The 13,792-nt window shown below is 30.6% G+C and overlaps 1 protein-coding gene across 1 annotated transcript in view; it reads left to right on the forward strand.

Moving 5' to 3' along the window:
• Nucleotides 1-13,792, forward strand: part of LOC137398046 (leucine-rich repeat protein lrrA-like) — a 47,676-nt gene that overhangs the window by 14,854 nt on the left and 19,030 nt on the right. Inside the window, exons 6-8 of the mRNA XM_068084146.1 lie at nt 565-705; nt 7,803-7,943; nt 10,551-10,691. Coding sequence (XP_067940247.1) covers nt 565-705; nt 7,803-7,943; nt 10,551-10,691 — 423 coding nt within the window. The remainder of the gene's footprint in view (nt 1-564; nt 706-7,802; nt 7,944-10,550; nt 10,692-13,792) is intronic.

Below are 13,792 nucleotides of genomic sequence, written 5' to 3' on the forward strand. Positions count from 1 at the left end.
CAACCTTTAATATGGGACTCGCGCAGTTTACTAAAGCTTTTAAGTTTTGTTAATGGAAGTGAAAAAAATTCAAGAGTTACTGAAGCTTTTTCAATTGTTTACAGCTATCAAAGCATTTTTGGAACTGTGAAGCTTTGAAAAATAATTATCGGTTTCAGAGGCAACCACTTATGTGTTCATTTTCTATTAAACAACAGAAAATCAACAAAACCCAATTATCAAGCTCTAATTATGCAGAGATTTTGTAAAATTAAGTTTCACCTCATCTTTTTGTCACAGTTTCTGACCCCTGCCAAATCTGCATTTATGTCTCTGTCTCTCTATTGTCATTTGGCAACATAAATAATTTTTTTGGATGTTCAATTATTTATCTATTAATCTTTTTCATTATATATATGCAATGCTCAATATACTCTACTTGCGCCTGGCTGAATGGTTGACCTGTAGAACTTAAGAACTTGAGAATATGTTGTATTATTGTAAAAATATTTGCCTCAACATGCAACAAATAGCTTTGAATGCAGAAGTTGAAGTTTTTGGATAAATTTTTCTTTTTTGTTACAGACTTGCTTCACTGCCCAGATTGAGAGAACTACACCTCTCTCACAGTAAAATGAATTCTGCTGGTTCTGTTGTCATTGAAAATTTGGATTCGCTAGAGAAACTTGTCATGCGATGGTGCAACTTCTCCGAATCGCCATTCAGGTTGGTGGCAAAGAGTATCACAAAACACTTTTGCAAAATCTTGTCATGTTTATAAACATAACTATCTGAGTTTCTCCTTCTAACCTCCTTTCATGAACCTGAATGTTTAAATTGAAGACCAGTTAATAGGAGTTTATATTGCTAAAAAAATATTTGAGTATATATCACAGTAAGATTCTCGTCTTAGTGTAATGAATCAAAGTCAGCCCTTGTGGTTTCTCTTTGCTCTCATTTAATAGAAATTATAAAATCATTTTGTAAATAATCAAATTTTAAATATTTGTTACAGCAACTGACTGTTGACTTTATTAACCCATTCAGTACTAATAAGCTATCAGTTGACTGCCCTCCAAGCCTAATTACATGTAATTTTTCAGTAGCCTTATAATTAAGAATGAGCTGCACAAAGTTGAGTATAATTGGAATTCTTTTTAAAATAATTTAGATTTGTTGTTTTTTTTGCAGCTTAAAGGAAACATTTCAAGCTACAATTTGATATAAATATCTGTATACCTTTACAAATTCTACTAACTTCAAATTATAGTACTTGCGTACAAAATCTTTTTGATCAAAGTGAATGTCTATGTATCAAAGTAGCTCACAAGCAGATTTTGGGTACTGACTTGTTAGACTGTGTTAGATTGATAGGGAGCTTTATCAGCAGCAAATCAAAAAAAGATATCTCAATTCCCAGCCATTGAACAGATGTTACGAGCTTCTAACCAACACTACGTCTTATCACTACCAACACTACCAAACACCGTGTTCCTTTTATTGTGCCAATATAGTCTTGCCTTTGCCTAAAGCCTTTGGTGGACAACATGACAGTAAAATATAAAGGTGGCACTATAAAAAAACATTTAGAAAACAGAAACAAAAGCAGAAACAAGCTACAAACAAAATTCCAAACTTCATCTAGATACGTTTGTATTTCGGATTTTTTGTTTGTCAAGTATTGCAAAAACGATTGTTTTTTATTTCTCAAAATGGCTGATTTTTTGTTGCTAACAAAAAGAAATTTTTTTTTAATTTGCTGTTGGTATAAAAATTAAACAAAAAAGGCAAAAATATAACCAGAAACCGAGTTATAAAAACGTTTGTGTCAAGTCAAATCAATTAATCGCATTCGCCCCATAATGGGGCATTAGAGCGATATCTTTATTAGGTAACATGAGTAGATTACTCTTAGTTTCAGCTTCTTCCTGCCTATTCTTTCTCTTTATTTTATCTCAATTTTTTTCCTCTTCTTTTGTTATTTTTAATGTGTTTTTTAAGTTTGGTTGGGACAAAGTTGTTGTTAAAGTGAATGGTAGGGATTAGGCGAGGGCGAAAACTTTTAATAATAGTTAAGGCTCTTATTAGGATTGACGACATAATAGTGGCTCTGTCCATTTGCGTCAGTATCACAAAACTAAATTATGTTGCTATGCCTGCAAAAGAGTTAATTAAAATGTTATAAACATGTGTAGCATAAAAGTCCATATTTTACACTGTTAGAATACTTAGTTTTTGGAAATTCACAACAAAAATTTTATTTCTTTTTCCGTCTTTTTACCAGCTTAATTATATACAGTGCCACGTAAAACTTACCCTCTTTTCTGAGAAAGTTCTAATTTTTTCCTTGAACATTACTTTTGTTGCAATTTGGTTCACCTGAGCCGATAACCACATCTGATTCATTTAAGAAGTTGGCCAACGTCCAGATAAACTTTTCACAAAAAGGAAGTCAACGAATTTTCAAAACAGTTTATTCCTATCGCATAATTTGTTAGTCAAAGATCTATTGTCCAATTACATATTGGGTATCAAAAGGATGCACAGGCTCTTACATTTCATTTGATGAATTAATAAAACCAAGGTAGCTAAAAGGCAACGCAATGGAGCGACTCAAAAATCATCCCAAAACATTCGGGATCAGGCCCAAGAGAACAGAACTTATCCCGAAATATTTGAGAACAGGCCTGAAAGGGTTAAATTCTATAAACTACATGCTACTGTTTTAGAGTAAAATCTTATCTTACCACGGGTGTGCAAGCTAAATATTCAGGTGAAAGTATATCTTTATATATGCAAAATTATGTATTCTCAATGACTGTTATACAAAAACATTGTTTGAAGCGCACTATCAACTATTTCAGCAGAGCAAAATGGAGTTGAGATCAGAAGCTATGTATTGCATTCAAACAAAAGCAACAATCATATTACAATTAGTCAAGCAATTGGCACAAAAATTTTGCTCAAAATTTTAAATTTAATTTCATTATTCCATTTAAGTATTGCTTTTTTTTTAAATTCTCTATATTTAGATCATTTGCTAGTCTATTATTATATAACTTTAGGTTTATATAACTTTAACACTTATAGATTAAACTATTATATAATATATAACACTTTTTCTTTTTTTATTGCAACAAAACTTCATTCATAGCTTCAAAACCGAGCAAACATATCAATGAGTTCAATGAATTTTATATGCATTATTATACCAATATACATGTAGTTATAAAGTGAAAACATGCCTTGAAATTTAGAATACTGAACCGTTTTCCGATTCAGCTGTGTAATACATAAACAGTCCCTCGGACGTGCCCCTGGCCTTTGCAAACCCGACACTAAAGAGGTTAGGGCCATGTCGTTATTTTTGCACTGGCTGAACTTGCTTTGTCAGTTGCATTGCTGCCACTGATTAGTAAGCCTTTTCTTTTATGAGCAAGGCAGAAAATTGCGGGTGTTTTCCAGACCAAATCTGGAACATATCTGTGTCAGCCAGAAGCGCATCGGTAAGTATATGGGTTTGTATGGGCAGTAACTATCTAATAAATCTCACTTTTAGGCAATGGTAAAAAGACATCCGCTCTCGACAAGTATTGTTTAAACAAGGAGTGAACGTTCAAAATAAATATCTTAGTGTGAATAGTACTGAAACCAGCAAAGTGTAGTAATCAAATTGTAGCTCATCATTCGTTGAAAAAATAATAACATGACCAATAGAAAAAGGTTAAAACAGAAATGCTAAATTACTGTTGAGTTGACTTTAACAAATTGGATTAGGTTTAACAAAATCTCTCTTGCAAGACTTTTTTCTCTAGCATAGCTAACTTTTGCACTTCAGTGTTTAGTTTAAAAGTTGAAAATCAAATTCATGTTTATTTATTTTGTTAAATTAATAGTAATCGTTAATGTAACAAAATAAATTTACATGAATTTAATTTTCAACTTTGTTGAAAATGTTCAACTTTAAACAAAAAATCAGTTCTTGATTTTGGTTTTTGTATGATTTTTTAATATTTTTGAACTTTTTTGAATAATTTTATTTTGTAGAATTGGTTATTGAGCTTGAAGTGTCACCTTGGGAAATCATTGTACAGGAAACCAAGCTGTTGATATAATTGTTAACACTAACGCCATTATGTTGAAAACTCCTCACTTGCATCAGTTTCGCGTTGTGTCAGTTAAATCTAAAGGTCTTTTGAAATTATATTTTTATTAGATTTTAAACTATAATTAGCAGGTAAATGTGATATACTTGTTTTACCTATTTTTATATTAGCATTAATTTGTAAGCCTAAATATAATTTGAATAAAACTAGTTTAGTAGACAATAGCTGCTGTGGATGACAATAAATAAAATTCTGACTTTTATTTTCAGTCAGCTTCCTGAGAATAAGCGATGTATTAAACATAATAAGCTTCTAATGTTTGTAATAGTAGTAACAAAATAATAGTAAGCATAATATTTGTTTTAAATTACTTCAAAGCTCAACAGAGGTGATGTAAAATAGTTCATTGTGATTTCTAATTAGGTTTTTAATGGTTCAATGCCAAAGATTCAAAAATTTTGGTATTGAACTTGCTTTTACGGTTTTATCCCTAGTTAGCAATTGGGAGCAAACAAAAGTTGGACTACCAGAAAAATATTTTTATTACTACATTTTGGTTAGATTCCACGACAAAAATAGGATTATTTAGCAGCAAAGAACCAAATAACCCATATTTATAAGCTTTTGCGGCATTGAAAAGACTGGATTTAATTGTCATGTACTAATATAAATGAAAATCTAGATAGCTCTGTAAAATCAAGTTAAAACAAATCAAAATAATCATTTAACTGTCTAGATCTACTACTTAAAAAAGAAGTTCACTGTTGGTGTGATCAAATGGAAATATGTACTGGCGGTTTAACTGGCAAATCAGCAAATTTAGATAAACCTTTATTAGATTGTTATATTTATATAAAAAACGTTTTTATCTGAATGACACCTCTATAATGGCACTGCAAAAAGGTAAAAGAGCTGTGCCATTTTTAAATGGAGTGAAACTAGTATTAGACTTTTCTGATATCTATGAATCCAAAAGAGAAATTGATTGATAGAAAAGAGTCCACAAATAGCCAAAATAGTTGAAAAATATTATTACTGTGTTTACATTCTCATCTTTTTAGTTATAATGATACTATTATTGTTCATCATCACCAATTAGTTATTTTTCGCTATTCTGTGGTTGCTGTCATAGTTTTCATGTCTATGTATCTAAGAATAATCAATGTCACAATAATTGCAGCTAGACCATGGTTTAAATTTGCTAAGGTCTAAATCTGATCCAATGTTTTAACTGTTGTGCAGAATGTGGATTACAATCATACAATAACATTTAAGATTCTGATGAGCAATTAAAATACTCTCAAAAAACTACACACTGCACCCATGTTATAGCACCCATTAGTATGGTGCATCAAAGTTTTTTTTCTAACTTGATAGCTTTAAGTATTATATTTGAAACTTTGAAAGTGACACACTCAAAATATTTGATAATTGCATCTTACTATATTATACTACATAAAAATCCATGCCAAAATTGGACAAAACTAGTGTTATGGTGATTACATTATTTTGAAAAAAATACCATAACACTATTAATATTTATCCATAACAAATAATTATTTTTACATTTGCTGTTGTTGCTGCCATAGTCTTTGTGACCGCATACCTGAAAATTTTAATAATTAAAATAGTCAAAACTAGAGCCTGGTTTGAAATTGCCAAATCTGATCCATCCTTTTTACTTTGGTTTACAGTTTAGATTATAAATTGATTAAAACATTTTAAAATGTCTGATGAAGGATGAAAATGCTCTTCACGATCATGGTACAACATGCTTGTACTAGCAGCTATTGGTATGGTCTATCAAAAGCCCTTTTTAAACTCGAAAATTTTGAGTTTTTTTTTTGAAACGCTGAAAATCACACCGTCAAAATAATTATTAATTTTCACTGTAAAAAATAATGAGAAAACAGTTAAGCAAAAGCGCTGAGGTTGACAGCATAAAATTCTCTTTGCATGAATAAAGCTATCAAATATAGGCAACAATGACTTTGCAAAAAAAAATTAATTTATTTTTTCCAAAAACCTGTTGAGCTTTTTGAGATGTACAGAGCCACCATCTAGTCGAACTTCACCTCTAAAAAAATTTCACCCTGAGAGATGAGTTTAAAAGTACAAAACCAAGGTGTTCATATTACGGTTTTATGGTACTTTGGAGCAGTAAAACATGTGTTCGATCCAACAAGCAATATTCCACTAAGGTAGTGGTAGAGTGTGAATATAGCTAAACCTAGCCCAAGAGTAAACATCAAATTTAGCTTAGCTGATGGATGTTTCAATAAAATGTGTGTATCACAAATCTTATAGTTTGACAATGTACTTGTTCAATTTGACAATCAGGATTGTGCAAGGCAGGTGAAAGAAAACATAAACACAGCTCATCAAAAGTTACACCACTCACAATTTATAAAAATTGATATTTTGTATAGAAAACAAGTACTGTAAGTTTGCTCTTTTGCTACTACAAGCCATATAATACGGCTTGGCAAAGTCGTATTATATGGCTTATACAGTTCGCCAAAACAAGCATAGCAAGACTCAAGCAAGTTTCATACAAATACAATTATCTGTTTGCGTTTAGCCAATATAAAAGTGTCTAGAGCTCATTCTGATTTTCTTACTTCAGTTAATTAGGTCATTATATTAAAATATTTTATTAGGATGGCCAGTCATGTCAGATCGACTACAGCTACAAGTGTTTCACTAGTTTTAGATCTGTGAACTATGGGTAAATCCCATTAAAAATTAAGATTACTAAAGCGTGATTATTTGGTTTATAGCTGTAATATTTTTGGTGAATCTTTTATTTCTGACAAGCTCATGGTTGTAGCAACATTTAACCAAAAAACTGTCTTGGCTCAATTTGTGTCATCGTTTTGCCATCTACATGATATCGGCAGATCATGGTATCAGTCTAACATTGAAAATTATGCATACCTCAAACAAATATTAATTTTTTTACAAAAAAATGTATTAATGTTTTGGCAATAAATTTAACTTGATAGTCAAAAAGTTATGTAATCGTTAGAAACCTTGATTTCTGACCAGTTTTTCATAAACAGTGAAAAATATATGAAGTAAATATATAGGAAATATTTGACTCCATCCTTAAAGTAAGTTTTAGTACGCGACTTGCGCAGATCATTAAAACTTGAAAGTTTTGTTAGTTAAGCTGAAAAAAAAGAAAAATCACAAAATCTTTTCCAGATCCATTCTATAGCTATCCAATCTCTCACATGGCTACAAAGCTGTAAAAATAATTCTTTCTGAAAAAAAAACAATTTTGTGTTAATTTCCTATTGAACCATACAAAATCAACAAAACATAATTTTCAAGTTCTGATTATGCATTATGATAGTCTTTGTAAAATTAAATTTCCCCTTATGTTTCTGTCAGTTTTTTTCTCAGGCCACATCTGCATTATGGTATTGTGCCTCTATTGTAATTTGCAATAAAAATCATTTTGCTTTGATTTTTGCTGCTTCACATACATGTATTTATTTTTGGCATTCTGAATTTACATTGCTCAATATGATGTGATGATTAATTTCCATTTATGATTACTCCACAGTTGCCTGGTTGAACTATTGATCTGCAGAACTAAAAAGCGGAATATGTTGTATTCCGTATAAATACTTACTTCAACATGAAACAAATACATGTAACTTTAAATGCAGAAGTTGAAGTCATTAAATCATTTTGAAGTTTTTGTTCCAGACTTGCTTCACTACCCAGCTTGAAAGAACTGGACCTCTCTCGCAGTAAGATGAAATCTGGCAGTCCTGTTGTTCTAGAAAATCTAGAGTCACTGGAGAAACTCAACATGGGTTATTGCAACTTTGTCAATTCACCACTCAGGTAAGACAGAAATAGTATAAGCCAATATATTTTTGCAACTCTTTGTCATGTTTATAAACGATACTGTCTGAGTTTTTGTTTAACTTGTTTGCACAATTCTACTTAGATGTTCAAGTTAAAGATTTGTAAATAGGAAATTGTAAAATGAATAATACGCCTGTACTGCATTCTAACCGAGCATATATGGTAAAATATCTGTTCCTGCATAACAGGCCCATGTCAGCCTGCGTATTTTAACTTTTAAATATACATTTTTTAAGTTCTTCTATTGGTTTGCCAAAATGTGTTAAAAGAATCAATTGCTGACTTCAGTAATTACGATAGACTCCATACAACCGTTTTTGTGTTAAACCTTTTTTTAGCACAAATGCGCAAGCTGTACGTGTGACTAAAGGTTTATTTTTATTTACAAGAGACATAAAATGTGCAGGTACCACGTATGTGCAATGACCATATCAGGAGCAAATCTGTGCCATCCTGAACCACGTCGATCAGTGTAGGGGTTAGTATGGGCAGTAAATATCCAACGTACTTTATTGTTAGTTGAATGTTAAAATAAATTTACTCCCAAACAGTTTGACAGAAAGTAATTGTCCAAAATAAATATGTTGGTGTTGTCATTACCAACAACACAACAAAAACACAACAGTTAAGTGCTAAATTGTCATTCATCGACTTTAGACGTTTACTCGTTGACTGAGTTTACTTTGACTAAATTAGATTAACTTTCACAACATATCTTTGCCAAAATTTTTTTCTTCTGCATAATCAACGGTTGCATTTTAATGTTTTGTTAATAAATTGACAATTCAATTCGTTGCAATTTGTTTTTGCACCTTTTTGAAAAATGTTATGTCTTCTTATAACTTTTTTTCTATTTTCCAATTTCTTCATTTGAAATTATGTAATTTTTTACAAACTCTTTTCCCAAGCTTTAAATGTCAAACCGTTAAATCTTTGAATCAGAAACCAAGCTGGTGAATTATTTGTTAACTATATTGTCATTATATTAAAACCGTCAACACATGAATCAGTCTCATTCAGGTTCAGCTAAATCTAAATGTATTTGAAACTACCTCACAGGTTTTTATTATATTCAGACTCTGTTTAATAGATTATCAGAAAATACTGGTTTTATTTGCATTCTATATCAGTCTAAATTTGTAGCGATTAGAACTGGAAGAATACAAGTTTACTAGACATGTACTAGACAAGGAAAGTTAACTTCCTGGCTATTTTATTTTCAGTCAGCTTCTTATGAGAATAAATAATGTGTATAATATAAGTAGGTTATTTGGGGATTTTTAATGATGATTGTAAACTTCTGCTAAATAGAGGTAATAGAAAATAATTCACCAATAATAAATAATTCACTAAACATTCTAATTAAGTTTTTGATGGCTACCATTGGTCTTACAAAGATTTGCATTGAGTCCGCTTTTATGATTATGTATATAGGACCATTGAATTTATTAAACTATTTTATAACCTTTTTTAGAATTGAAAGAAAAATTTTTGGCTAATTTGTTTTAATGAAAGAAATAAACGAATATATTATTTGAAATATTTATGTTAAAAATAACATGAAATCATAACAATGCTCTAATTTTCTAGACTTAATGCTGACAATTTTGTATTCTTTTTATTTTTTAATGAATAGGTGTTAATAGCCAGTTCATCTAGAATATTAAACTCTCGATTTTACTTAAAGTGAAACCACCATGAGACTATAATGCTACTTGCTGCACAAACATGATAACAAACGCAAATAAAGTTAATTGTGCCTTCATACAATTACAGTTATCTGTCTACATGTATATTTAGCCAATGTAGAATATGTTTAGAGCCCATCCTTATTATGTTATTGTATTTATTTATGTCATCTAATCACAATATCATATTAGCAATGACCATTCATGTCAGATCGTTTGTAGCTACAGTTTCTTCACTGATTTTAGATCTGTGAAAACTGTAGAACTCACATGTCTATGGCTCTTCAAATATTTGACTCCATGCTTAAAATATCGGTTAATATGTGACTTGCACAGAGGATTAAAACATGAAGTTTTGTTAGTTGAACTGGAAAAAATGTAATTTTTTTCTAATTTTGTTCAAAGCTTTTTATTAGGTCAAAGAAGTTTCACTTCTGAGAAGCTAGGAAAAATGCTGGTTAAAAAAACCAACAATGCAGTGTTAATTTTCTATCGAACAATATAAAATTATCAAAACCTAATTATCACGTTCTGATTATACAAAGTATTTGTAAAATTAAGTTTTAGCTCATCTTTTTGTCACACTTTTTACCCTCTGCTAACTTTGCATTTATGGTACCATGTTTCTATGGTAATTTGGCAACATAAGTCATTTTTCTTTAAATTTGCTGTTCAATTATTTAGTTTTTTCATTATGGATATACGATGCTCAATGTGATCGGATTATTGTTTTTCAGTAAGTTATTATTTGATATATGCCTGGTTGAATGATTCACTAGTAAAACCAAAAAACAAATACATTGTATTCTCGTAGAAATGTACATTTCAACATAGAACAAATAACTCTGAATGCAGAAGTTGAAATCATTGGATATTGTTGAACTTATTGTTACAGAATTCCTTCCCTGCCCAGCTTGAATGAGCTGGCCCTCTCTTATAGTAAAATGGATTCTGCGAGTTCTGTTGTCATAAAAAATGTAAAATCTCTACAAAAATTAAAAGTGAGATGTTGTGGCCTCTCCAAAATGTCCTTCAGGTAGGTGTGAAATAGTATCCCAATAAACCTTTGCATAGCTTTGTCGTGTTCAGGAATACTTTTTGTCTGAGTTCTTTTTTTCAACTTTGCTGAATGTTTAAACTCAAAACCTTGAATAGGAACATGGATTGCTGGATAAATAATTGGCCTATACCAATCGAACCATGTAGTAGTAATAGACTCATTCCAGTGTAACAAACCCCCATCAGCCGGTGTAGTTTCATATGGTGAAAGAAAATTTCAAAATAGGTTTATGGCTCCTTCCATGTACAATAAATGTTTCAACAATCAGTTGTTGAGTTTAGTAATTAAAATAGACTCTGTATTACTGTTTTGAAGGTCAAGTATGCATTAATCTCATATGTAAAATTTTAAACTTGCATCTAAAAAATTTATGTTTTTCTTTGCAAAAATATGTAATCTCAATGTTTATGCACAAAAGGTTATGCTCCGCTAAACAATGGTTTGTATCCTAATATCAACTAGTCCAGCCAAAAGTTGTTTAGATCAGAAGGTATGGAATAGGTTCAAACAAGCCACAATCAGAATGCAACTAACCAATCAACGGGCAAATACTTTTGTTCAAAAATTATAAACTTTTGTTTCATCACCTGTCATAAAAATATAACTTAGAAACTGCACATATAAATTAACTTATGTCCAACTTATTTTTGATTGCAAAAAAAACGAATTTCAAATTTGAAAAAGTTACATATTTTACCAAACTTGGTAAAAAGTCTAAATTCAAAGTAATCAGATGATTTTGAGGGTTTTAGACCAATTTTGATGCAAATGAAAAGGTTTCACAGTGAATTCGACCAAATCTGGCTAAAGCGGTTCAATTTGGCGTAATTAGATATTTTTGAGCATTTGATACTACATGTAATTTGATGAAAACAAAAAAAAGTGGCTGGCCGAAGTTGACCGAACAAGCTAAAAAGCTTCAATTTGGCATATTAGATTATTTTGACATTTTCAGGCTAATTTAAGGACAATGAAAAAGGTTATGACTCAAACTTTAGCAAACATTTCAATGAGTTCAACTACCTTTTATGCAATGTTGTTGATTATAGTTACAAAATAAAAAATACAGTATGCCTACAAGTTGAAAATGGTCATCAATTTTTTTTGTTTTGGTGTCTTTTGCTAAAACATACCCTCCGAACAAGCCCATGGTTTTTGCAAAATCATCAATTGAAAAGTGAAAACCATGTAATTTTTTCCACAAAGGCTGAGCTTTTATGTCAGATGTGGCAACAAAATCCAAGCAAGTGGATGATCTGATTTTGTAACATAGCACCTGTTTAGCGAACGCTGTGTTTGTAAATTGGGCAAGAAACTTTTCTCATGTTTCAAATCATATCGAAAGAAAATCTGTGTCAGTCCGATTTGCATTGACCAGGCTAAGACTGGTTTCGCCAGTAATTATTGACTACAAATTATTGTCAGACGATTGTAAACAACGACTGCTCATCACAAATTTGATACAAAGTCATTTTCCAAAACAAATATGTCAGTGTATATTTCAGTGTTATCACTTCAGTCTGTTGTTAATAAACTGACTACTGAAACATGTTTTAATGTGTTTTTGTTACTTCACTTATTGTTATTATGTTTTCTCGTTTTACATTACAGTGTAAGTAGTAATTATGGGTTTCATTTTGGTTTGACCACAAAATCTTAAAGTACATTTCATTGGATTTTTGACCTGTGAAACTAACCTAAAGATTACATTTTTTTCAGATAATTTGGTTGTATACTAAAATATACATGTCTGTGTTTATGCGTAATAGAATTATGACACTCTATCCTAAAGGTGTGCCATTGTGGTAAAAAACTTCACTAGTCGTTTTGTCTTTAAAAATGAAAAATGAAAAATGATCTGCTCAACTAAAAACTAGACATGCATAGTCGGAAAATATTGAATATTTATTCGACAACCTGTAATAAATCACTTTTTGTATATATTTTTACATTTGTGAAACTCTGCGTAAAAATATTCTATATAAACCCACTAACTGAGTTTGGAATGGCAAAATTGTAGTTTTTAATAAGAAACCAACCTGTTGAATTATTCATTTGAAATTTTGTCTTTTTGGTTAATAAGTTATTATTTGACTCAGTTTTGTTCAGCTAATTCAAAAGGTATTTTAAAAATACATGTAGTTCACAGATTTTTGTTATATTTTAGACTCGGTTTAACATATGGCTAAATAAAAAGTTTAATAAATCAATGTAATGTTCTTGTTTTATAAACATGTGTATGTTTTATATCAGCCTAAATTTGGAGTGAATGGAACTGAAATAAAACAAGTTAACTAGGTGGATAGTTCTGGCTATTTTTTCTCAGCAAGCTTCTTTGGAAAATTAAAAACTTGTATTAACATTGATTTACAATGTATTAACATTGTTAACATGATTTTTCAGTGATTATCAATGGTCGTTGTAAATTACTGCGTAACTAAACAGATGTCATAAACGATAATTCGAGGCAATTTTTAATTTTTTCATCATTAGCTGCGGCCATAAAATTTATGCATTGAAGCCGCTTTTATGATGTCATTCCTCTATAATGACTCTAAGCAAATAAAGTTCAGATTTACACGGCAAATAATTTCATTAGCAGAGTTTAGTTAGGTTTCATGTTAAAAGTTTAGAAATTATTTAGAGGTGATAAAACCGTTAACCTTCTTATCAGCTTTTCCAGCATTAGAAAACTTAAAATTAAATGGCTTGTATGCTAATATATGGAGTTAACCAAATATATGTTTGTATATATTGTTTTTTACATAGAATACAATAAACGCATTGCTCCGCCAAGAATCACCCCTGCAAAAATGCTCAGGCCGACGTCATCAATGTTTCTCAGCCTTAAGGAACTTGCAAAATGTAGGCAGCATTATTATTCCTTTTTAAAAGAGGCTATATTTTTTTCAAAAATTTTGACAGGTTAGTCAGAATAAACCGTGGCACCTTTTAATTGAACGTCACCTCAAACAAAAGTTTACTCAAGGGAAGGTTTTAAAGAGACAGAAACTAGGTGTTTTAATGGCAGTTTGATGGTAATTTGAAGCAGTAGCATTTGTATTCAATCCAACAAG

Source organism: Watersipora subatra, chromosome 6, assembly GCF_963576615.1.
Source record: "Watersipora subatra chromosome 6, tzWatSuba1.1, whole genome shotgun sequence".
Classification (NCBI taxonomy): Eukaryota; Metazoa; Bryozoa; class Gymnolaemata; order Cheilostomatida; family Watersiporidae; genus Watersipora; species Watersipora subatra.